Source organism: Chaetura pelagica, unplaced genomic scaffold, assembly GCF_000747805.2.
Source record: "Chaetura pelagica isolate M959 unplaced genomic scaffold, ChaPel_1.0 scaffold664, whole genome shotgun sequence".
NCBI classification, from domain to species: domain Eukaryota; kingdom Metazoa; phylum Chordata; class Aves; order Apodiformes; family Apodidae; genus Chaetura; species Chaetura pelagica.
In genome coordinates, this window is record NW_009952969.1 from 29381 (window position 1) to 52981 (window position 23601).

The following is a 23601-nucleotide window of genomic DNA, read 5'->3' on the forward strand; positions in this document are numbered from 1 at the left end:
TTTGGTTAATGTACTCCATAAAAATCATGCCTGGACTCCAGTTTGTTTGAAGGGTGCATTAAAAGATACAGGGAAAGATCTTTTAATGCCTACATGGAAGGTTTCCTAAGAAGAACCTGCCAGTTTAGCACGTTCTCATCTCTGAGAGCTAATAATAGATGAAAACGTTGCTACCACTGCACAGATTACTACAAAACTACATTTTCCATTTCTGAAGGACTAGACATCTGGGCTCCAAACACCAACAGTCAACAGAAGGATGGGAGGCAGGAACAGCCAGGGTCCTCACACTTTAAAAGAGAAATGCTCTATTTATATTTTGTGCCAGAAGATTGTATACTCAAATGAACTAGAAAAAGAAAAAAGAAAAAGTCATTTCAGGGCAAGAATTGGAAGTGATTCAGCTGACAAGCTTAGAAATAATTTCTAAATCTAAAATAAAATTCTGATTCTTCAGATTAGAAGTATTTTTAAGGATTTACTTGATGACTACTTTTAAAAAAAATCTGTACATTCATTAAAATATCTACCCCTGGACTTGAAACATTTAACTTGAAATAAATCTAATGCTTACTTGGAATAATTTTGTTCAATCTAAAATTAAATGCTTCTCAGATGTATTTTGTTTGGAAAAATACTGCCAATTTAAAAAAAAAAAATAAACTAGTGATTTGAATAGCTCAAGTGATTGCAGAGTCCTTTGCTGTCTCAGTCGTGTCACCACTCAGGTGGCATTCATCCTTCTGCCACACCTAGGGAAGATGGTTCCAAATATGAGGGAAAGATCCAGTATGTGCTGTCTGCCTTGAATATATCTGGCTTTGTACTACAAAAATTACACTCCTCCTCTTCAGTTTGCAAAGTACCTGGCAACCCAGGAAACCACTGGCCCAATGTAACCACTATCCTCATGTCCTCCTGAAGATAAAGAACATTTTTCTTGCTCATGGAGGTTGTTCTGCCCACAGTGAAGGCATGTTAAGGGCAGTGATATAACCCATCCTCTTCAAGCCTGCCCAGCTCTCAGCAGCTGGGAGGGAAATCCCAATCCATGGGAGAAACGTGCCACCCAGAAGAGCAACCTACTATCCATGGCTATCGCTGTGCTAAAGCCACAGGTCCTCTTCCTGAAACCAACTTCCACCCCTGCTTCTGGATCCTTCCTTGTCTACAAAGCATCCCTAGGCAGCAGGTGGAAGTCACATTTTGGGTTTGCATTTTTTCTTCTTTCCTATGGTTTCTGTAAGCTGGATGCTGACAGAGGCAAAAGCACTTCTGCTGAACTAGCCTTTTTGTGGCACTAATTCTTTTGGCAAGTACAGTATTTTCAGTAAAGAGGAAGAAAAGCTTAAGGAAGGTAGAACCTTATACTATTTTTTTACATTGATTTTTCTTGGCTTCCCTTGCTCAACCCATGTAGTTCAGAGACCAAAACAGTCGATGCATTAATAGAAAATATTTTTTCTAGGTAACTGCATCAAGGATGCTCCTGTGCAGGCATTCCAAGTGCCTGCAAGGCTGCACCACATGGTTGGTTGTACCCTTTCTGAGGGAAACAACACACCCCACAGGCAAATCACCCACTGCTGCCCTATGCCAACCACATCCAACCAGAAAATGCTGAGACCAGCAGGGCTTTGCCCTTGAAGAATCCACAAATGCCCTTACCTAAAAAAGCCTGCTCCTCCCGCACCAGCACGTGACGGCCCATTGATTGGTCTTCTCACAACGTCAGAAAGTGAGAACCTGTCTCTCTGATGACTTAAAAGTTTTGTTCTAAGGAAGGATCCTGCAAACCCTGCTCAAGACAAGAGTTTCTGGTGTTCTCTTCTTTACACACATGGAAAAACAATCTCTACTTCCCAAAGCAGATGAGGACATTGAAGAGCCAGGCAGGACTGCAGCTGAACACTCAGCAGGAGGATGCATAGAGGAGATAATTACTTTTGCCATCTATCTTTTATTTTTAAATTCTCCCCGATAGCAGTTTTCATTACATTGTAAATAGCTTGGCCACAGTTCCACTTCCTCTTATGTTTTTTCAGTCAGACTGTTAAAAATTAATGAAGTGTATGCACGATGGGTTTCAAAAGGGCACTTTGCAGAGCATCCCAATACAAATACCACTCGGTGCTGCTGAGGAAGCCTGTGGAGAGGTAATATAGTTGGTGTATAACCCAGGCTTGTATTTTAGGGAACACAGAAAGCCTCCTCTGCAGACACAGTGTACACAAACTAAGTTTAAGAAAGGTTTTTAACAGAGGGAGAAGAATTATTTTTTTTAAAAACACAGAACCCCTCCCTAAAACTTTAAACATAAAAGGTCTCACATTCAAATACCTAATGCAAAGGTCGCCAGGGAACGGGAAGTCTCCCACTGATGTTGATTAGGTACTAATATTATTTCCCCCTCCCCTATCTGCATTTTAATTATTGCTGGCAAAAAGTGCCATGCTTTTATCAGCTACACATGTTGTACTTCCTATCAAAGCTGCACTAATGCAGAGGACATGGAGCCAGAGTCCCATATGGCACCAAGCAGGGTAGGGGAGGCTGCAGGCACCTGAAGGCTGCACAGAGGGGAAGGGGGAATTAGTGTTATTTCAAAAATGCCAGGAAGGACGCAAAGGTGTCCTGGTTTGAGCCAGGATGAAGCCAGTTTTTCTTTTTATTGATTTTTTTTTCCTTCAGTAAGCTTTCTTTTAACTAGCAACAGTGTGTTCTGCTAGGCTGATAAGACAGTGGAATGTTTTTCTAACTACTGAGGCTTCAAGGCTGCACCTGCACTCTGCTGGCTCAGACACTATGGGGAGATCTGTGACCCCCCCGTAGGAGGCTGAGTTAGACAGACAGCAAAACTGGCCAGAGATAGTCCATTCCATATATCTATGTAAGCCCAAAGTAAGGTCAGAGATCACAGAAGACAACTTCCTTCCCTCTTTTTCTTCCCTTCTCTTCCGTCCATGGCCAGCGTCCGGGGAGGACTCTGTTCATCCATCACCGTGGACCCCCAGGCCTGAGCTCTCCTGACCCCCATAACTCTCTGCTTTCTCCAGCAGCAGCTCCGGGATCCTCGGGACTCTTCCCAGTTCAGGGAAGTGCTGTGGGAGTTGCTGGGGGTGGGGGGAGGCGAGAGGTTTTTGCCCATACCTGAATATATCTGTATATAATTGTATATATTTTCTTATATCATTCATTAGTGTTTAATTAAAGCTGTGTAGTTTAGTTTTCAATCCAGCCAAGTCTCTCTCTTTTTCTCTCTCTCCTTCCCTACCTGGGTAGGGGGGGGGGGATCGAGAGCATCGTTGTCGGACCTGAGTCAAACTGTGACAAAAGGTCAGATGGAACCACAGGAGAGAAGGAGGACAGTGATGGAATGAAGAGGAAAAAAAAAAAATCAATTGAATTTCACAGATAGAGAAACTCTATTATGTGTGTATATATTATGTGTCTCACATATATATGTGAGAGCAAGAGTGAGGATAATGCTTTTCTATAATCACATACCTGCTGGGAAATGATCATACCCAGGCTGGATTTAACTACTATTGTTAATCACTGCAATGAAATAAAACAGTACTAAAAATTGAATCAACTATCATCATACCATGTCTTAAGTAAGACCACCCTCAGGTCATGGGGACTAGGAGACTTCAGCTCTCTAACTACAGGGGCAGAACAAAGGGAACTCTGCACTGTTGGAAAGGGATCTGCCTCATCCATGGGTGTCCCCAGGAGAGATCCAGTTGCACTCTTTAGTCTGCAGCTGCTGACAATTCTTTTATTACACTGTACTTAACACCAGTGTAAACAGGCAGCTGAAAAACTTAGTCCACAAAACACATACTCCTCCCCTGCAAATTAACACACAAAATCCAGAATCATTGTCACATGATAAAAGAATGATTTATTAGAGCAACTTTATGATAAAATTATATAAAATAACAATTTGCTTTTTTTAAAGATGTCCACAATATCACCTTGAAACAAAATGTACAGATACTGCCTATAATCCAAACAAAAATAAATTACCATTCAAAAAAAAAAAAACACCAAACAAAACACAAAACCAAAAAAAAGAAAATATCAGGGCAGGAGAAACAAATCAAAATTATACACAGCATTTCAAGAGGGTGTGGAAAAGAGAAAGTCATTAATCGATTCAAGTTATACAAACGTGTTTCAGCTTTACTCTCAGACAGCTCAGCTTGCATTTGTGTTGCATGCAAATGGAATGATTCAGTGAACAGTTCAGAACAGCAGAATCAGCAGCATAACAACAGCAGAGAGTGAAATAGGCACAATTCAGCATGGGGCACATTGAAAGTGAACAGGTAGTTCTGTCTGGTCTTTGTAAAAGTTATACACATTTACTGAACTTCAAAAATAGCTAGTGTGATCTGCAAACCAAGAAAAAAAAACTAGTAGAATCTTGCACTTAAATACTTTTTATCTTCTATTTTTCCCCCTCCTTTTTTTTTCAGTAGGCTGTATGTGAACATTCCACTCGTTGTACCTTTAGTAAAATACTCAAAGATGATGCAGACGTTCTTTTCTCCTGGAGCACAACCACAACATGACACCACCACGGGAACGTTTAAGTCCTTGCTCACAAAGCTGGTACACATTCTTGCAGGGATCTACATTCACACCATCAGAACCGTGTAACAGGTTTTTACATTTGAAAGTGTCGAACTGAGAACATGATTTTCAAGTATAGTGGAAGAGTTGAGGGCTAGGATTTCCAAAGGTGCTCATGGCATCAGGCACCCACAGTGTATGGAAAACCGAATAGGACATGAGTACTTGCTTCCCTAAGACTTTGGAAATCCCACCCTGCATTACATTTCTTTAGTCAGATACAAAACACAGGAATGAAAGCAACATGGTACGAGAAAGACCCAAAGGTCGGCGTTAGCCCTACTAAGCTCAACACAAGGCGCATCTGTAGCTCACAGAAGTCAACATGTCTTGTCTGTGCTAATCCTGGGCCACCCAGATACACCACTACACATCTGTCAGGTTCATACAGGAGTCACACAGAGGCATGTGTCCACAGCTGCATACAGTACTGCTTGAAAGAGTGAACAATTCTTACATGGGAGTTAGTGAAGTGGCTCTTTGGCTTATCTGGAGCAGACAAGTGCAAACAGGGTGTACCTCAGAAGCAGTGAATACAAGAAAAAATACATTGCATTTCACCACTGACTAGCAAAACTGCTTTAAATGTAAAGATCCAAGGATGAACGTTGAGTCAGGACACAAAAGCATGTTATAGTTTAGCTGAGTCACAAATAAATCAAGCTGTGCATCCTCCCTCCCCTTTACACACACATTTCCAAATTACAAACACCGATTGTCACATCCTTGAAGAGGTACCGTATTTTGGGGGTTGATTTGATTGATGTCTCTGTGGGCTCTGTCAAGTTCAGAAGAGAGCAACTAAGGAAGAAAATCCATCCCTGATGTGTTCACGAATAAAAGCAGAATCAAGCAAGTAAAAATAAAGAGAGGTCTCATCAAGAACACATTGTAGAGAAACAAAACCCACTAGAATAGCTATGAAGATGTAGGAAAATGGGTAACAAATAATAGTGAAAGTCAGATGTCTGAGAAAATCACAAGTCTCTACAGCAAAACTGAAACTAACAGCAACACCTTATCTGTGAAGGTCCTTCAACTCCTAGCGAGTTGGGATAGCACCTGGTCAGTTCAAACCTTAACCACAAGGGGCTTGAAAAATTGTGTCTCGTATGTCAGGAATGATACCAACTCTTAGGATATTCATCAAGGACACAATCAGGTCTTTCAAGAAAAGACAGATCGGAACAAACAACTGAATTAACACATTCAGATAGTGCGTATATTACAGGCAGAACATCATCAAGGGTAAACTCTTTTTTTACTCTGCATTCATCTACATGAAATTCAGCAGATTTCTTCATGGAAGAGCATCTCCAACACAAGCTGATGAGTCTTACAACTTACTGGACATCTTGGAAGGATATTTGCACCTACTGTTTACCAGTCAGCATCTTGCACGTTCAAAAGAAACTAACAGCCTGTTGGCATACTCCCATTTTGGGACTGATCCCGTTTCTGCTGAAGTTGATAGAAAGCTCCCACTGGCTTTACCAGGAAAGTAATCATGGTCTTCACTAGTAAGATTAAACACTTAGTGAACATCCCTATTTATTTAAATTATTTTAACAGGTTCCCACTGTTACAACACTCTAGCAGAAAAGCTCAGGTAACTACTGAAGCTAACTAAGGAATCCACTACCCACCCCAAAATATGAAGGCAGCACACAAGAAGCAGAAGAGCTTGGAAAATCAATTTCACTGGTTAAACTACACACTGTATGAGGGCAAAGTGGACATCATCTGCTCACCGTTCCCAGTACATGTATCCTCCACAGCTACAAAAGAATTTCTTTACTTGATTACAATTTGTCGACCAGGAAGAACAAAAAAGGGATTGATACAAGACAGGAAAAACTGGGAGCAAACACGTCTGGAAGAGGGCCCCTCAAAAATAGAACTTTTGTTCTTAAAGCAAGAGAAACTGCATTTTGCAGTTTAACTGAAAGACAGAACACAAAACCCAACTTCTTTTAAACAAGTTGCTCAGTGCAACTGCACTTAATCCTTAGTGTTTCTAGGATTATAACAGACCAAAAATAAAATCCAGACAACAATCCCAACTGTACCAAGTGACTGACATTGTTGAATAGTTTCTGAAGAATACCACAGAATGGTGGTCTTCAAGAACCTCTGCATTGAAAAAAAATTCATAGCAGAAGCAGATGTAAAGGCAGAGCTACATTTAAGCCATTGTATTTTCAGTGCTGTCAAGCGAACACCAGTTCACAGCAACTGTGCAATTAAGTTTATTACATGAGCCATTAGAACAGATGTTTTTCTTAGCAATTAGCTGCTCACAAACATCTTCATCTTTGGCCCAGCCAAGAGCATTTGTAGCTCATTGTAAAAAAAAATTGCATATTTAAAAACAAAATGACAAAAAGAACCCCAATAACAACAAAAAAGCAGCCTAAAGACAGCATTTGTACTGAAATAATTAAAATTTGGCAAGCTAAACTGTAAAATCTGATTTTTTGTACCTACCTCAAACTTTGGCCCTGAAATATCATCAAAAATAGTAACTGTATCAGTAGTATTTATATTCATAACAGTATTAACTTTTACGTTTTCCCAAGAGAAAAACAAAGGGTTTATTCTGTCTTGTTTTGGTTTTTGGACTGAAAAAACCCAAACTACACACAACTTCACTGTGGTTACCTTTTTATGATGGCTGAAAAGGAATTCTTACACAACTGTTTCTCCTAGAAACCTGTGTTATTGCACAATCATTCTGTTGGATTTGCACACTGACTCCAACAGAGTTGTAATGCTTCACTTGTACACTTAAAAAAAAAAAAAAAAAAGAATCATAGAATGGTAGGTTGGAAGGGACCTCAAGGATCATTTGGTCCAACCTTTCTAGGTAATACAAATATAGTACCAGAAAAAAAACCACAAAGTTTTTCTTTTAAATTGTGCCTCATTACAACTGAATAATTATAAACAGACCAAGGCAAGAACTCTTCAGCTTGGGCAGTACTGAATGGAGTGGATGCAAAGCCTGTTTCCTTATGGCACACTGGAAGAATGAGTGAGTGACTTTCTAAAAATCAGTTTGTGTCTATGCTGAATATGTGCTGCTCCACGGTGCTAGTCTTGCTTAAAAGGCATACACAGACTTTCCATTCACCCTCACAGCATAGATTATTTTTTGCTTTGTGCAATGTGTTAGCAATCTAAACAACTGCTCCACACAAACTGTCCACAAACCACTCACACACAACACTAATGTGACAGTAGATTACAGTTTGACAGCAATACAAAATACCGTGTCAGATCATGTATTTCTCTCCATCTGGAATGAAATTGGAATCTTGTAGGCTAGAAGATCCACAGTTCGATTTCTGTGTGTAGTTTCTCATTTGTGCTGGGGACAAAGTCTCCAGTGTGGGCCCAGAAGTGTTAGCAGTCCTGACTTTTGTGGCTGTAGATTGCTTAGCAGCAGAAGATGCCTTGTTACTGGCAACTATATCCAAGTTTCCAGTAGGGTCGACGATAGCGTTTATGACTGGGGGGAACAAAAAAGGGAAAAAGAAAAAAGAGACATAAACAGACATTTTAGCAGCACTCAGCAGAGTTTCTAAACAGTGCTTTACTGCTTTAATTTTGAAGGCAGTATAACTGCACGCAATACTCATGGTTCATTTTAGTCACAATATTTTCTTCATTAATACCTTCAGGCCTAAGCTGCTTTAACAAGCAACACCTCTCCCAGACTGAAGCTATGAGAACATTCAACTCTGGTTGAATTGGAAAAGAGAAACTCCAGCAGACAGACAGCAAGCTTGACAGTAAGGTTTCAGCAGAACCCCAAAACGACCCCTGTGTTTATTAAGTTTCTAGATGATGCAAGAGCAAAATTCAAATTCCAAAAACATAGCACAGCTTATTGGCTGAAAGAGCTGCTAAATACTGTTTCAGCAGAACAGATCTTTGCCAGTTCATCTTATGGGAATATCCTAATTACCACAAACAAAGCATTTCCACAGCAACAGCTTCCACATTGCAAAATGCTAACAAATTCAATTTCTGCATCCTTTCCCAGCTTTCACTGGCAAATCAAGCCACATTATTCTATTTTGTGAAACTTACTAGCATTTGAGACAAAAAAAGCATCTTACGTGACCTACCTTCAAGCTGTTTTTGAACTCTCCTGAGCTCCTTCAGGATAGAACTTATTTCCTAGAAACAAAAACATCGGAATAGAAAATTAAGCAACAAAGTACTCAACTGACACAGGAATCTAGTCTTACTCTTTCTGCCTTATCTGATCAAGGAGACTGAAAGCCAGTTCCAACTTTGCTTATTTCACAGAAAAGACAAAGCTAGTATCCATGAAGATGATCAGAGGGATGGAACATCTTTCCTATAAGGAAAGGTTTAGAGACCTGGTGTTCTTCAACCTGGAGAAGAAAGAGTTCCAGGTAGACCTTACTGCAACCTTTCAAAACTTATAGAAGCTTATGAGGAAGATGGACAGATACTTTTTAGCAGGGTTTGTTATGCTAGGACAAGGGATAATGTTTCTAAACTAAAAGAGGGGAGATTCAGACTAGATATTAGGAAGATGTTTTTTATGATGACAGTGGTGAAACACTGGCCCAGGCTACCTGGAGAGGTGGTCGATGCCCCATCCCTGGAAACATTCAAGGTCAAGTTGGAAGGGTCTCTAAGCAACCTGATCTAATTAAAGATGTCTGTACTTACTGCAGGAATGGTTGGACTAGATGACCTTTAAAGGTCCCTTCCAACTCAAACCATTCTATGATCTGTATCTAGGTACATCTGTTCAGTGCACGGGGACCTCTGCTCTGCACCAGTTCACAAAGTGCTACTACACTACTCAGCTCATAGCCACAGTGGATTTTAGATTTGAAACCCCAGCCAGATTAACTGTACAAAGGTTCCCCTACATCCTCCTTAATACCAAATCCACAAAAATCTTTGCAAACTCATGGAGCTACACAGATCCTGCATAGTTACATGTATACTTAGCATTAAATGTATTTGCATTACTGTACTTAAATCACTACTGGCAGTCCCCACAAATGATGATAAGAGGTCATAAGAGAGCATAAACACCACCTGAGGGCTGAAGCTTTTTCATTGCCCTGTTATCAAACTGTTACATGTGAAGAAAGCAAACTTTCACAAGAAACACCTGGCTACAAGTGAAGCTGTGGCAACCACATGGTAGGTGATGCTTTGGTAGATGTTTAAATGAAACCTAATGACCCTGAATCTGAACATCTGCTAAGGGACTTGGTCTTTGAAGATGTAACACACAGGAAGAGGGGAAGAGTTGAGGTGAAAATCAACAGCTGGGGGAACTCACTTTGCCACACTGCAAACAGCAACAAAGCAGCCCTTCAGCACACAAAAACAGACTAGAAATTTCAGAAATGGGTTTGAGAAGGGCCAGAGCTCATTATTTTGGTTTGTTACAAAACATTTATGAATGTAAGTCTTTGGGATTTCACTTGTTTGCACGGTCTTACCTTGTTTGATGTTTTCAGAATTGGCACTTCGTTTTCTGAATTAATTTTGGCCTCCATCTCTTCCCAGGTCTTTTCCGAATTTTGAAACAAAATCCTGCAGCACAAAAAAGTAGAGCAGGTCTTAAAACCATCATCCAAAAGCTACTTGCTTAAAAGACTTAATTATCACAGGATATCGCAACAAAGGAGATTACTGGATTAGAAAGGGACAAAGCGTCTTTCACAAGATTTAGGAACAATCCAAAGCCCTTCCCTAACTGATGTCTTCTAGAGCAACAACAAGCTTTGAAGAGCTTTCACAAGCCTTGATGACCTGCAGGCTTTCTAAGAGCCTTGGGACAGGGGAAGAAAGAGGAGAATCCACCAACAAGAAGACACTTTCTGCCAACTCTTCACACAGGCAACATTTCCAAGTTTCATCAAAAGGCATCACAAATCCAGCTTTAAAATTTCAAAGGCCAAACTTATGAGGAAAAGAGATGGCAAATAATCATGTTACCTCTCGTTCACTACACACGTGGTTTCCTACATCTAGATTCTCTGCATCTTGATAAGAAGACTCACCAAGACAACAATGTATTATCTCCCACAAGTAGCAAGCCAACAAACTCAGTAGAAAATCAACATTTGAAAAGTTACTTACTTCATTTTTTCAGCTAGGTTTTCTGTATTTTCACGTATTGTATGTGATAACTGGGATACTGGATTCAACATCAGATTGTCAAAGATTACCTAAAATATAAGGGCACATCAGAGAACTTTGAGCAGAAGTGGCTTATTACAAAACTGGAAATTTTTACAGTAAGCAATCTCCACTAAAACATCTTCATTTATGATGATGACATTTGAAGTTTAAGGGAGATTAAGATGACATGCAGCTTTGTTGAAGTACTTTGGCAAAAAGATCAATACTAACTTGTTTGGATTTTTTCCTTCTTGAGAAGTGTACAAAGTGATAGAGATGTCTGCAGTAAAATTTAGGCATTTCTGAAAGAAAAACCTTCAGACTTTCCAAACCTCACAGGCACCTCCCCACCAAGACACCCCAAGCCAAATCACAATACACAAAGTTCCACAAGCAATCTCACTGAAACCAACTAATACAATTTACATGAATTGAAGCCACCTTCACTGCCGTGTAATCCCACCATGTTACATCCTGCTTTATTAGAAACAATAACAAAAAAACCCCAAATCCCAAATATTCAAGTCTTGTGGTTCAAAAGAGCCTCCAGGTTTGTCAAGACAGCCCACATCAGTTGGGGGCACACTGAACCTGCATCTTTTATTCAGCCTTGGCACATCTCTCCAGGGGAGTGAGAGATTGCTTCAAGTCAGTCAGAGGACAGGGGTGGTACCAGTGGCACAGCCCAAGCTCCCCTCATCAGCCTCTTTGAGTCACAGTCCTCCTCCAGAGTAGCAAAGTGAATGTGCTGGAGCCCAGCTCTGTCCTCCTGCCTGCATTACCTCCCTGGAGCCTCTGCTCCAGCTGTTCCTTCTCAACCGGATCCAGCAGAACAAAGCAAACAGAAGCACCAGCTGAATGCTGCATCAGCAGCCTGCTCCTCTGCTCTCCATCACAGCCCTCACTCCAACACCACCTCCAGCCTCAAGTTTCAGGCCAAGCTTGCTCACCCAGTGATTTCCAGGTTTCCCTTCTCTCTCACCCCAGAACAACTGCATCAAATTGAACATGTTACAGGGAACAACAGAGAACAAGCAGCTTGCTGTCTGGAGGGCTGCACTCAAGCCCAGCTAAAGAAATTCCTCATGAGCTCCAGATCATGCCACTGCTGCTCTAGGGACAGCTCTGATCAGCATGCCTATCTCAGAAAAACAATGTACCTTTATTGATTAGCAAAAACTGTTTTCATGCCATGATTTCTTGTCATTAAACTATCAGTGCTGCAGATTTCTAAGTCAGGAGTTTTGTGTTTTGCTTTAAAAGACCAGTGAAATAGCCTAAGTGGGATCTGGCACTGAATGCCTCCTCCTAGACCAAGCCTCAGGTTTACTAGAGTTTTACACACTAGAGGAAACTTCCAGTCAGTACTGGCAAGAAAGGTGATTTTTTTTTTCTCTTCTTTTTTTGTGTTTTTGGTTTGGCTTGGTTTTTTGTTATTTTGTTTTGTTGTGGGTCTTTTTAACACTATTTCTACACCTACAAGTCTAGGCTTTTGCAAAGTGCATTTTTTTTTTAGTAGCCTCCTTTGGCAGCTTAGAAATAACAGGTATACATGCTGCAGCTTAAAGCAATGCCATATATAAAGTAAAGAAAAAGGTGGCCTGCCTCCTCACGGTTTCTTGTCCTCGTTTTTCTTGAGGGATCCTCTTCTCTATTATCGTTCATATTTTGGTCAAAATCCTTCAGTTCCACTGATCCCGGAGGCACTTTCTGGTAGTTCAGACTTGCTTCTGGAATGTGCTGCACCAACTTGGAAACAATGAGTCATTAAAAATTAGTAGGGAAATAGGCGCGCAGGCACTCACTGCAGGTATTGCAGATTTTCAGGCAAGTCCGAGAGGAACACTGATTCATTTAAGTCTTGTTCAGACAGGTATGGGTTCCTAAGCAAATTACTAGACCCAAATCCTGCAAGTATCTACCCACTGGAATCATCCTATACAACTCAGTGGGGCTACTCCACTTGATAATTTTGAGATCTGAGAATGTAGTTGAAAAGTACATCTTTGTCTTTTTTTTAATCTAAGCTAAATGTCAAAAAGGCCCTGCTTTCCAATATCTTTGATTTTAACATATCAATGCAACATTCAAGCCACAGCAAAATTAATCAGAAACCATTTAGTAACACATGGAAGAGATGAAAAAGCAACACAAAACCACTGACAATGCAAATCATTAACAGGAAGAAAGGAAAAGACAAGACATCTAACTCCTGTTTGGTTGACTGGCAGACAAAAACTCTTAAAAGAAGGGAGGAAACTAACAGTGACAAGACAAAGATACAAAAAAATGGGATGGAAAGTGCACCTGAGATGGATATGCCAGCCGAAAAGATCTACGAGCAATCTGTGTTAAAACAGAAACAGAGATCAATGCTAGTGAACGACCATGACAGCAAGTATCAAAGAGAACACATGGTTTGGGGTTATTTCAGGCTGACATTCCCAGAAGTGCATCCCAGAAGACCAGCACGCAATGCCCACTCCTGCATGCACTGAAGCGAAAGAGGCGCACAGGCACTCACTGCAGGTATTGCAGATTTTCAGGCAAGTCCGAGAGGAACACTGATTCATTTAAGTCTTGTTCAGACAGGTATGGGTTCCTAAGCAAATTACTAGACCCAAATCCTGCAAGTATCTACCCACTGGAATCATCCTATACAACTCAGTGGGGCTACTCCACTTGATAATTTTGAGATCTGAGAATGTAGTTGAAAAGTACATCTTTGTCTTTTTTTTAATCTAAGCTAAATGTCAAAAAGGCCCTGCTTTCCAATATCTTTGATTTTAACATATCAATGCAACATTCAAGCCACAGCAAAATTAATCAGAAACCATTTAGTAACACATGGAAGAGATGAAAAAGCAACACAAAACCACTGACAATGCAAATCATTAACAGGAAGAAAGGAAAAGACAAGACATCTAACTCCTGTTTGGTTGACTGGCAGACAAAAACTCTTAAAAGAAGGGAGGAAACTAACAGTGACAAGACAAAGATACAAAAAAATGGGATGGAAAGTGCACCTGAGATGGATATGCCAGCCGAAAAGATCTACGAGCAATCTGTGTTAAAACAGAAACAGAGATCAATGCTAGTGAACGACCATGACAGCAAGTATCAAAGAGAACACATGGTTTGGGGTTATTTCAGGCTGACATTCCCAGAAGTGCATCCCAGAAGACCAGCACGCAATGCCCACTCCTGCATGCACTGAAGCCCACAGAGGTCCTGGTCACCAACCAGCTCTGCAGAGGTGGTTTCAGGCAGCTCCCCACTTACTTCAAAAAAGACTGTGCTGAGTGAAATCCAGCAGCCCTCCCAGCACTAAGAATGGGCAAACACACAGCCCAGGAGGCTCTTCTGTTGGCAAAGCACACAGCTCTTCTGAGGAAACCATGTGCGATCCAAGCTACAGGCTGCCCACACTCTATACAATAGCACTTGGGTTATACACAGGCAGAAGTTATGAGATATTATGGTACAGGGGCACAACAGCCAAAAGGTTTTGCAAATAAGCTTATCTTTTTTAAGCATCCTTTGATGAAATGCAGAAACAGAAAGTTAGGCTGCCTGCAGCACTGAAACAGTGTCAGAAGGAAATGAGATATTTCTCAGTCCAGCAGCTCTCAGAACAACCAGTTGAAAACACAGTAAGGACAGCATCTGCTCCACCATCACCAGGAGTTTTTTGTATGTGAACTGGTCTCTTCTGTTTTCTGTTCTGTCACCCCCAGAAGCATTTCCTCCTGTCATACCAACACTCACACTGAGTATGTTAAACAACAACTCCACAAACATAATTGGCCTCTAAGGTTTTTGCTGTATCATTATCAACTTAGAAAAAACAAACAAACAAACAAAGACCAACCAAAAGAATTCCATGCAAGGCTAAAATTAGCAGAAGTGGCCAGTGATTTGGGATGACCCACTTGACTATGCTTGTAGCAGCTGAGCTTTCAGTACAACTGCTCTGCTCTCCAGAAAGCTGAGTCCTGTAAAACCTACAAAACCACAACCCAAAGCAACCCAAACAACCTGTGGCTTTAGTAAACAGGAATCATGAAGGTTTCACCCTTGCTGAACTCTTTTTTTGTTTTGATTTGGTGTTTTTTTAGATTAATTTGTAGCAGTATTCAGCTCAGCATGCCAAGAACCTAGGTTATTATAAATGATACAGCTGAGGCTACAAAACAAACACATTTAGCCCAAACAAGCACTGGGGAAACTGAAAACCTGCCTGCTAAACATCCAAGCCATCACTGGACCTGAAAGGACAGAACATGAGAGTAAGGATTAAATCTAAAGCTCCATCTTGATTTTTAAGGGAACACTCATTATTTAAATCTTTAACCAAGCTTTGTAATAAAAGTAATTTGAAAAGCAATTTATTTGAGGCTGAGAAATGCTGTGCCACACACTGGTCCAAAGTGAAGCTTCCAGTACAGCATTAAAATCTCAGAAGTGATTCCAGAATCAGTACTTATTTTTCCTGCATTTTCTCCCACTTTATTAGAATAGGTATAAATATGTAGTAGCAGAAAATCAAAAGCTAGCAGACTGGCATACAACAAGGTAAGAGCCAGAGCAGCAGAACAGACAATCATATACAGCAAACATTTCTTATTCACATACTGCCTTTTATCAGATGTTTCAATACATTTCTACTATAATGAAAGAAACTATTTCTCATAGCTACATCCTTTCCCAGAATATTTAATATAAAGTTGTTCAATAAACACAAAACTCAATGCTGATACCCATACACACTGATCTTCATTTATTTCTTAGCAAGTTTCCTTCTTTAAGCCAAAATAATTATTTTAGCACAGATTCAGCAGCACCTTGACTGAGGGAAGCATGTCCATTGATTCTAGACCACTTCGAAAAACAAAAGTGTGCTTCATAAACACCCATCAGTTTATAGTGCTCCCATTCATAACATGATCCCCAAGATGCATTGTTCAGGATCCTGAGCTATTCAGGATTCAGATCTCCATCTCAGCATCACCACTGAAAAGTCTGGCTGATTTAACCTTTTTTGGCTATCACTAACATAAAGCAGCTCCAATGATGCATGGTGGCATTTTGGGTGTAACTCAAATGGCCTCCCAGGCACTGGCTCTGCTGAAATCACACTGCCATCCAACCCTATTTAGAGTGAAACTAGTTAAAAGCCTTTATGACAGTTTCTGCCACCACTGACTAAACACACCAAAGGTTATGGCGCCTAATCTGTCTTCAAAGGCTCCTACCAGTGCTTCTTCCTTTACAGCACTGTAAGATCTCAAAAACTGCTCTAGCACTGGGGACTGCTAGAAGCATTATTACCTACAGCACAGCCCTGTAGCTGCTCTCCTGACTACTGCAGGGGGGCAGACTGGCATGTCCCACACAGTAGCACTGCAAAGCCACGTCCCTGGGAAACCCTCAATTTGCCTGGGTCCAGGCAACCCTGGCTTTGTGATCCTGCCATTCAGCATCACAACTGTGTGCTCTGTATCTCATAATTTTCCACAAAGTGGGAACATTGTGTTTTGCCAGTTGCTTTCCCTCTAAGTAGCAGAGAACAGATCCCTTGGTATGAGCTGACTTATGGTTGTACCCTTCAGTGGCACTGATAAAAACGTATATATGTCAATTTTCCAGAAGGAAGCAGGTGCTGAATACTGATCATTACCAACCCACAGCAAATGCTTCATTTGCAAGCAAGTCAAAAGGAGGGTAGATTTGTCACCTTAACGGCTCAAAAAGAACAATACAAAAAGTAGTTTTGCAGGTGTGGCACGTACAAGGAAACAAAGTAATAAAACACTATCTCAGAGCCTGAACTTATTGAGAAACATTTGTGCACTGCAGCTCCAAACAACCTCAGGAAAAAATCCCTCCCTGAGCAGGTTGCAACTGACCTGGGCTTAGCACAGGCACAGCCACACTTGACTGATCTTCTGGGTATTTCCCTAAACTTGAGCTTTGCACCTTCAGTGATGATCACAGGAGGGCCACAGAGCCTCCAAGAACTCTCTTGGCAAGGTAACAGGTTTGGTTGTCAGTTCTGAACCCTGCTTAGGACAGGTTTGCAATTCTTGTAACAGTAAAAGACAACAGAAGACCAAGAGGCCCATCTGAACAGCAGACAGAGAGCTGATGGGGTTTATTTTAAGCCTGTGCTGGTGGACAGGAGGGAATTTGGATTTAAATAGCAGCAAAGGCAATTTTGCATTAACAGCTGGAGCCTTCTGGGGAGTTTGCAGCCAAGTTTGAGCTGAGTCATTGCACTGCAGCACTGGTGAGCCACTCTCTCCTCCCCACTCCAGTGTAGACAAACTACACAGTTCAGGAGGAAGCCACAGCTTCACTGAAGAGCTGGAGGACAGCCCTTTCCAAGCTAACCACCTTCCTCCTTGCTTTCCTTTCTGTTTGGAGAGCAGTGTCCCCACCCCTGCCCATCAATACATAGATGGAGGGAAAGGATTCAAGTAACATCTGCACAGCATTTCAACAGCCCTGGCAGAAAGGACCCAGCAGAAGTACAAAATACACAGCTCATACAGAGTGTGCAGCCAGAGCCTTGTCTGAAACCAGGAGGGAGCCTTTGGCTTCCTGGATCAGCAGAGCAGCACGCACACAGCCTGCCCCTTTGCCCCCACCCTGTTCCTCAGATGCAATCTTCAGGGACCAAAGTTCAATTAGAGGCCAGGAGATCCTTAGGAAATGATGACTCCCACCTCTTGCAAGCCTGGCTGTGGCACAGAGCAGGGCAAAATAAAGAGCACCCTAAATCAGCTGCAGTAGATCTTTCTGGTGGTGTTTCTTAGGAGGAAAGGAATAAGGGTTTTTCAGTGCTGCAGTGCTGCCCTGGTCTCCCACCACATCTGTGCCCCATGTACTTACTAACATTCACAGGCAGAGATTTCTGTCATTTAGGATCTTACCTCTTCTCTTGCTGATATAGTGGAAGCAGGAGTGTTGGGCACAGAGCTGAGGGAGGTGCTTGGTCCTGTCCCTGATGAACTCTGTGAATTCCCATCTCCAGCAACATCATGAATCTCTCGAGCAAGGATGGCCACGTCCTTCACCAAGGTTTGGCTGAGCCTAAAGCACAGAGCAAGCATCAGAGCCATTAGGACGTATGACACAACAAGCCTCAAATCCATAAAATATAAAAGAGCAGCCACAAAAAGTTTGTTGGAACTATTAAATTCAGCAGAAGCTAAGGAAAGCAGGTTTTTTCAGGTTGCCTTGGCAGGGTGCTGAGGAATATTGGCTGCACACGAAATAAAACCATTCCCCTCCTGAAGCCAGCTTTAAAGTAGAGATTTGATAAAAAGTCAGATTATAGTAACTAAAAACTACCAGAATGTATTGGGAGACAATCCATAAAGCTCTATGCTATTGCTCCCCCACCCATCCACTCCACTGTGTTCTTTTTTTCTTACAGAACACAGTCAGTTTTTCTCCTTGGGATCTCATTTTCCCTTAAAAAGTCCATACAAGAAAAAAAGCCCTTTTTTTCTTTGTTACTTAAATAATAAAAAAAATTAATTATCTTTCCTTCTTCCTTGTGGTTTATAGACTGTACAACAAAATATGTCTCCACATTGGCTAGAAAGGCTGAGGGATCACCAGGGTAAGCACAGCATACCTGAGGGATCTGGTTTTCAGAAACCAAGTGCTGAAACCTCAAGTCCCTTGACAGGTGTCCAGTTAATACTCAGTGATGGCAGCACTCTGCTCTACTAGCTCTAGATCTCAAAAACAGTTTCTAAGTGTCTGGATTGTGGCTGACTTATCTTAAAAAAACCCTTCAGACCAAAAGTAGCTGTTGTGGTAATTCTAAAGAAAATCTTCTAAAGAGAGAAAAAATAATCTTCCAGCTAGATAGGCTTCATCTGAAAAACACTCTCTTCGTTAATTAAAAAAACGAAGTAATGTAATAAAACTGTCAGTTCATCAAAATATTTCCTCAGAAAAAAGATGTATAATTGAACTAATGAAAAGCAGTTTAATCTGCCTGCCTAAGATGCCCCCTATGTGTACTGGTTTGGATAGAGCTGTCACCAAATGCATTCATTATGTGATTCACTTACTGTAAACAAGTGGCATTTTCCCTTTTAACTCTCTCCGACTCCTCTAAACCCCTCCCAGTTAATTTGGGAGCAGCAACGGAAATCAGAACTGCAATTATGAAGCAGACTCTGTGACCAAGCCCTGCAACGTGCAGCGCCAGACAAGTCTGACGCAACCATTTATTTATAGCAGCTGCAACCCAGACCGCTCCCCCGCGCCGGGAGCTGCTGGGAGGGGAGCCGGCGTCTCCCACCCTCACACCTTGTGGGGTGCAGGTAACACAGCCTGGTTTGAAGGCTGGCACAGTTTCTAGCAGCCTGACAGACACAAGAAAAGCCCGTCAGAGATCAGTGCAGCAAGTGATACAGGTCATGTGGAAACGCTGACCAGAAGCAGACAGAAGACTGCTTCCTCAGTCGGAAGTATTTCAAGAATGGGCAGTACGATGGAAGACCAGTATTTCTGGAAAGCTGGCATAGCACAGTTGCATATTAGAGATGTCAAACCTCAAATGCCACTGTTTAAAAAAAGAATCTATTTGCTTTACTGCTGAGGTCCTCCAGGCAACCATCAGACCACCAGTATGTAACAGGTCCCATATACAGGGACGTCAAGCTAAGCAACAATTCATTTGTACACAGGGCCCAGACAGATTTTCTTGCTTGGATTAAATTTTGTCAAGTAAAGAGGTTTCTGAACCACAGCAACTGCTTCCTGCTCCCTCATCAGCTCCAGGCAAAGCAGCTTCAACAGTTTACATATTCAGTGTCACTAATCCATGTGACTTCCTCTGCAGAGAATTAGGACAGTTCACACCAGCCAGTCTGTGTACACGCTGTGACTTCCAGCAGAAAGCAGAGATAAGGAGGTTTGACAGACTTTGAACTACAAGAGAAGACCCATCCACAGCTTAAGAAACAAACCAAGATACAATGCCCTGCACCTTGGCATTTTCTAGGGAGAAGGTACAACCAGCATATCTTAGCACAGGCAGTAAAGCTTCATGAAACCCCCCAAGCCTAAACAAGTCAATATTCAGATATGAAGGAGATGGGGGGCACACAAACAACGGCAGAGATTGCCTCTCCTTCTATATCCACACCTGGCTTTGACTTGAACACCAAGGAAAAAAAACTCAACCCATTTTGAACACGTGGGTCATTACATAAAGCCCCACCTCACCTGGCTATTTCTGCTATCTCTGCTGTTTGCGCCATGAAGTTGAAGGGGTCAGAGTGGTCATCAAAATCTTCATCGTCATCAGTTTCTCTGCCGTTGTGCCTCTGCTTGCTCAGCCCAGAGCCACGTATCCTTGGGGTTTGTGTGGCTGTTGAAGTATGGGAGCGTTTGTGTTTAGGGGAGCTGTGATTTGAGCCATATTCATCCTCCGAAGTAGAAGTGTAATCTGAACCCTGTGGTCTCCGCCTCGATGCTTATAAAAAATGAATTGGTTTCAGACCAAGGAAAGTAGTAAAGAATAACTACAAAAGGGCAAAAAGGTAACATAAAACTAGCCCATGAGCACGAGGAAAGGAGAGTTTCTGTGCAGATTTTAAGTCAAACAGCACATACTCAGAGCTTATTTCAAAGTTGAGCACTTCCATGGCTCCCATTCGATTCTACAAATTTGGAGTGGAAAATTCCAATGGAAAAGCAAAATGTGTTAACAACTCCAATGTACTAAATTATTATCACAGACTTGGCTTTCCATGCACAGAAGCTCTGTGAATAAGTAGCACAAGTTTCAGACTCCTCATAGTCCCACAGAAGTCCTTTTCTAGACAGCTCAGTTTTCAAGCCTCCAGACACCTTTCCAATGAGCTCCAAATACAAGCAAAAGAAGGGGGTTTTGAGTGAGGAAGAGACTATAGTGTTTGGTGTTATTTCCAAGAGTTCACATTCCACGTTCACCACCTGCCTCGCAATTCACCATTAGTGACACTACAAGAAACAGTGTTTACACAATCAGGACCAGCTCCAACCCCTGGAGCCAAGTAGAAGCTGTCCACTCATCCCAACTGGTTCTGCAGATCTGTAAACACCCAGGTCCTCTCCTTGCCCGGGAAGCACCAAGATGTCTTTATTTGAAAACTGGGCTCCCAGTGTTTGCTGCTTCCCTATACTCTCTATGGGTATTGCTTCATTCCCTTCCATCCTTCCTTGGAGAATGAAGACCCACCAAAAACAGAGCCAGGCAAGTTATTTAAAATTACATGACCTAAAAGCTTCACTTTGTTACCAAGATTATCATAGTGCAAGCAAATTAAGCCAGCATCATAGATCATACAAACAAAAATAACGAATTTGGCATTTAAGATGCAGGTAGAAACTATGGTTACTGTATAGTAAAAAAAACCAAACCACTCCTACTCATTGTTATCTCAGGTGTAGCTATAAAAATGTCTTGGCTTAGGATTTAAAAAAATATATACAGAAAAAAATCTGCTTATATTCTAGCAGTACAGATTTTGTTGTTATCATTTTTTTTAAACACAGGTTTAGAATCAAGAAGACACCCTGCCCCTGAATAGCACTTTTAAAATTAAGAACTTGATTTTCAATCCCTGTATGGCAAGGGAAATCAGTATCAACTCCCTCTGTACCATTCAAATTATACTAAGTAAATAAACCATGTACACAGAGAAGGGGAGACAGATCCTTAGCTTTTAGAATTGATAACTTGAAGTATTCTGCTATTATCTGTGCATGTCACATAAAGTTACTTATAAAGTTACTTCAGATGGCCCAACAATCTCCTGGCATTTCTTGTCTCATGGCCAGATATTTAATTCTGTTCCTCTGGCAGCAAGATTAACTTTCTCCCACTGAGAGAGTTGGAAACTACTGTGATTAGCTAAATGCTTTAAGAAATCCTTGAATAAATCTGCTACATCTGCCTCCTTACTCCCAAGGCTTGACAATCAGTGCTTTCAAGGGTTATTGTATCATGCTCAAAAATATCTTGATGGCACAGTGCAATAGTTTAGTTTATCAAGGTTTCACTTTTGGTCCAGGAAGGGGGTGCTAGGTGTTGATTCACTATAATAGCATTAGTACCCATGCATCACACACTTGGCACAGCAGATGAAGCATGAAGTACATGAGTACACTTAACAGCTTGTGTGAGGTCCACAATCTTATCAAGGAATTAGGAGGTTAGTATTTCAAAAGCAACTAATTCAAAGGAAGGATTAGCATAATTTGCTGCAACTATGCACAAAGAAAGGTGTTAACATGCTGCTACAAAGCTCTGGAAATCAAAAACCAATTCATTTAAACCAAGAACTGGCCAACACTTATCATTTTTCTCCAAATTTGAGGTCTGTGGTCCAAAGGCAGAGGGAGTAGTGCAAAGAGTCTCTCCTGCTTGGGAAACTCTGACCACATTACTTTGTTTAAAATTTGTTATTGTTTAACAAGAAATCAGTAATAGCACCATCTCAAAAAAGGCAAGAGAAAAGACTGTACATATTATTTTAGCTTATTCCCATTCTGATTTACATGCATAACCAAATGTGCAAGGAAAAAAAACATCATTAAAATAAAAAGGAAGCTGGATGCACTAAAACAATCCAAATCAAAACAAGCAGCAAATACCATTTTTAGCATGCAATAGTGCAAGGAGGATAATTATTTCTATGATATTAAAGTATACAAAAAGGATACACCTAGAACTCTAAGACTCCATTCAAAAACAGATCTGGTGAAAACTGGATCCCTCTCAACAGGCCTCAGACATCCAGCCAAAGGGGTTCTTCCCATTCCTTGCCCACACAACATTGTTAAAAATCTAAGGAAACAGCTGCTTTGCCATCATATCCATGGTAGGTCTAAAAGTATGGGCATAGAGTAGGACTTAAACTAAAGGTGTCAGGAACAATCTGTGTTTATCAATAACCACTTCACATTGGTCACTTGCGTTGTCCACACCATTTAATAAAAGACTGATTTAAACACGACAAATATTGATATTGCAAGGGTCTGTTGAGTGCACAGCTAGGGGGCAAGACAGGCCCCAAACCTCCATCACATGGGAAACATGACTGTGTACCTGCCTTACCTCTGGCCAATGTGGATGGAAACACACAGTAGAGGGAACCTCTTGGGGCAATCAACATGCAGTGTTCAGCCCCATGTTTACATTTACAGGAAGAACAAGGGAACTGCCCTTAAAACACAGGGGTGTTTATTTCTTGGTTTCCTGTTTCAGTTGCTACCAAAACTGCCACCTTGGACACCAGCTGTCATCAGCACTATAATAAGCTTTTTTTGGAGCAAACTTTGACTCCTAGACGTCAAAGAAGAGCAGAATAGAATTCCTTGTAGCATTAGGAAAGGCATTATACTTTTTTAACAGAAAAATGGCTGACATGCTCCTGTCAATTGGCAACTGGTTGTTCAAAAAGCAAAGTCACTGAGGTAAAAAGAAAAATGCCTATTTCTAATATCCTCACAGACAACACCACAATAACATCTCGCTGGGTAGGAGAGATGCTCTGCTATCTTCAAACCCACAGGAAATGTCATGCCAGCCATTAATGCAGACTTTTGTACTCACCAACCAAGTGCTTGTATTACTGAAATACCAATCCTTGGCGATCATGTGCAGCCTAAAAATCAGAAATAGGGGAGTACAGGACAAACAATAAAGCATGAGGACTTACTGGATGAGGAGGAATACTTGACAGTGCTTGAACGGGTCCT

The 23601-nt window shown here is 41.3% G+C and overlaps 1 protein-coding gene across 1 annotated transcript in view; it reads right to left on the bottom strand.

The window, feature by feature from the left end:
- Positions 1–7916: 7916 nt before the first annotated feature.
- Positions 7917–23601, bottom strand: part of CEP170B (centrosomal protein 170B) — a 58025-nt gene continuing 42340 nt past the window's right edge. Inside the window, exons 12-20 of the mRNA XM_009995844.1 lie at positions 23562–23601; positions 20080–20329; positions 17763–17922; positions 13854–13892; positions 12433–12576; positions 10786–10874; positions 10143–10236; positions 8775–8826; positions 7917–8152 (exon numbers count right to left, since the gene is read on the bottom strand). The exon at positions 23562–23601 is cut by the window's right edge and continues 9 nt beyond it. Of these exons, the coding sequence (XP_009994146.1) occupies positions 7917–8152; positions 8775–8826; positions 10143–10236; positions 10786–10874; positions 12433–12576; positions 13854–13892; positions 17763–17922; positions 20080–20329; positions 23562–23601 (1104 nt within the window). The remainder of the gene's footprint in view (positions 8153–8774; positions 8827–10142; positions 10237–10785; positions 10875–12432; positions 12577–13853; positions 13893–17762; positions 17923–20079; positions 20330–23561) is intronic.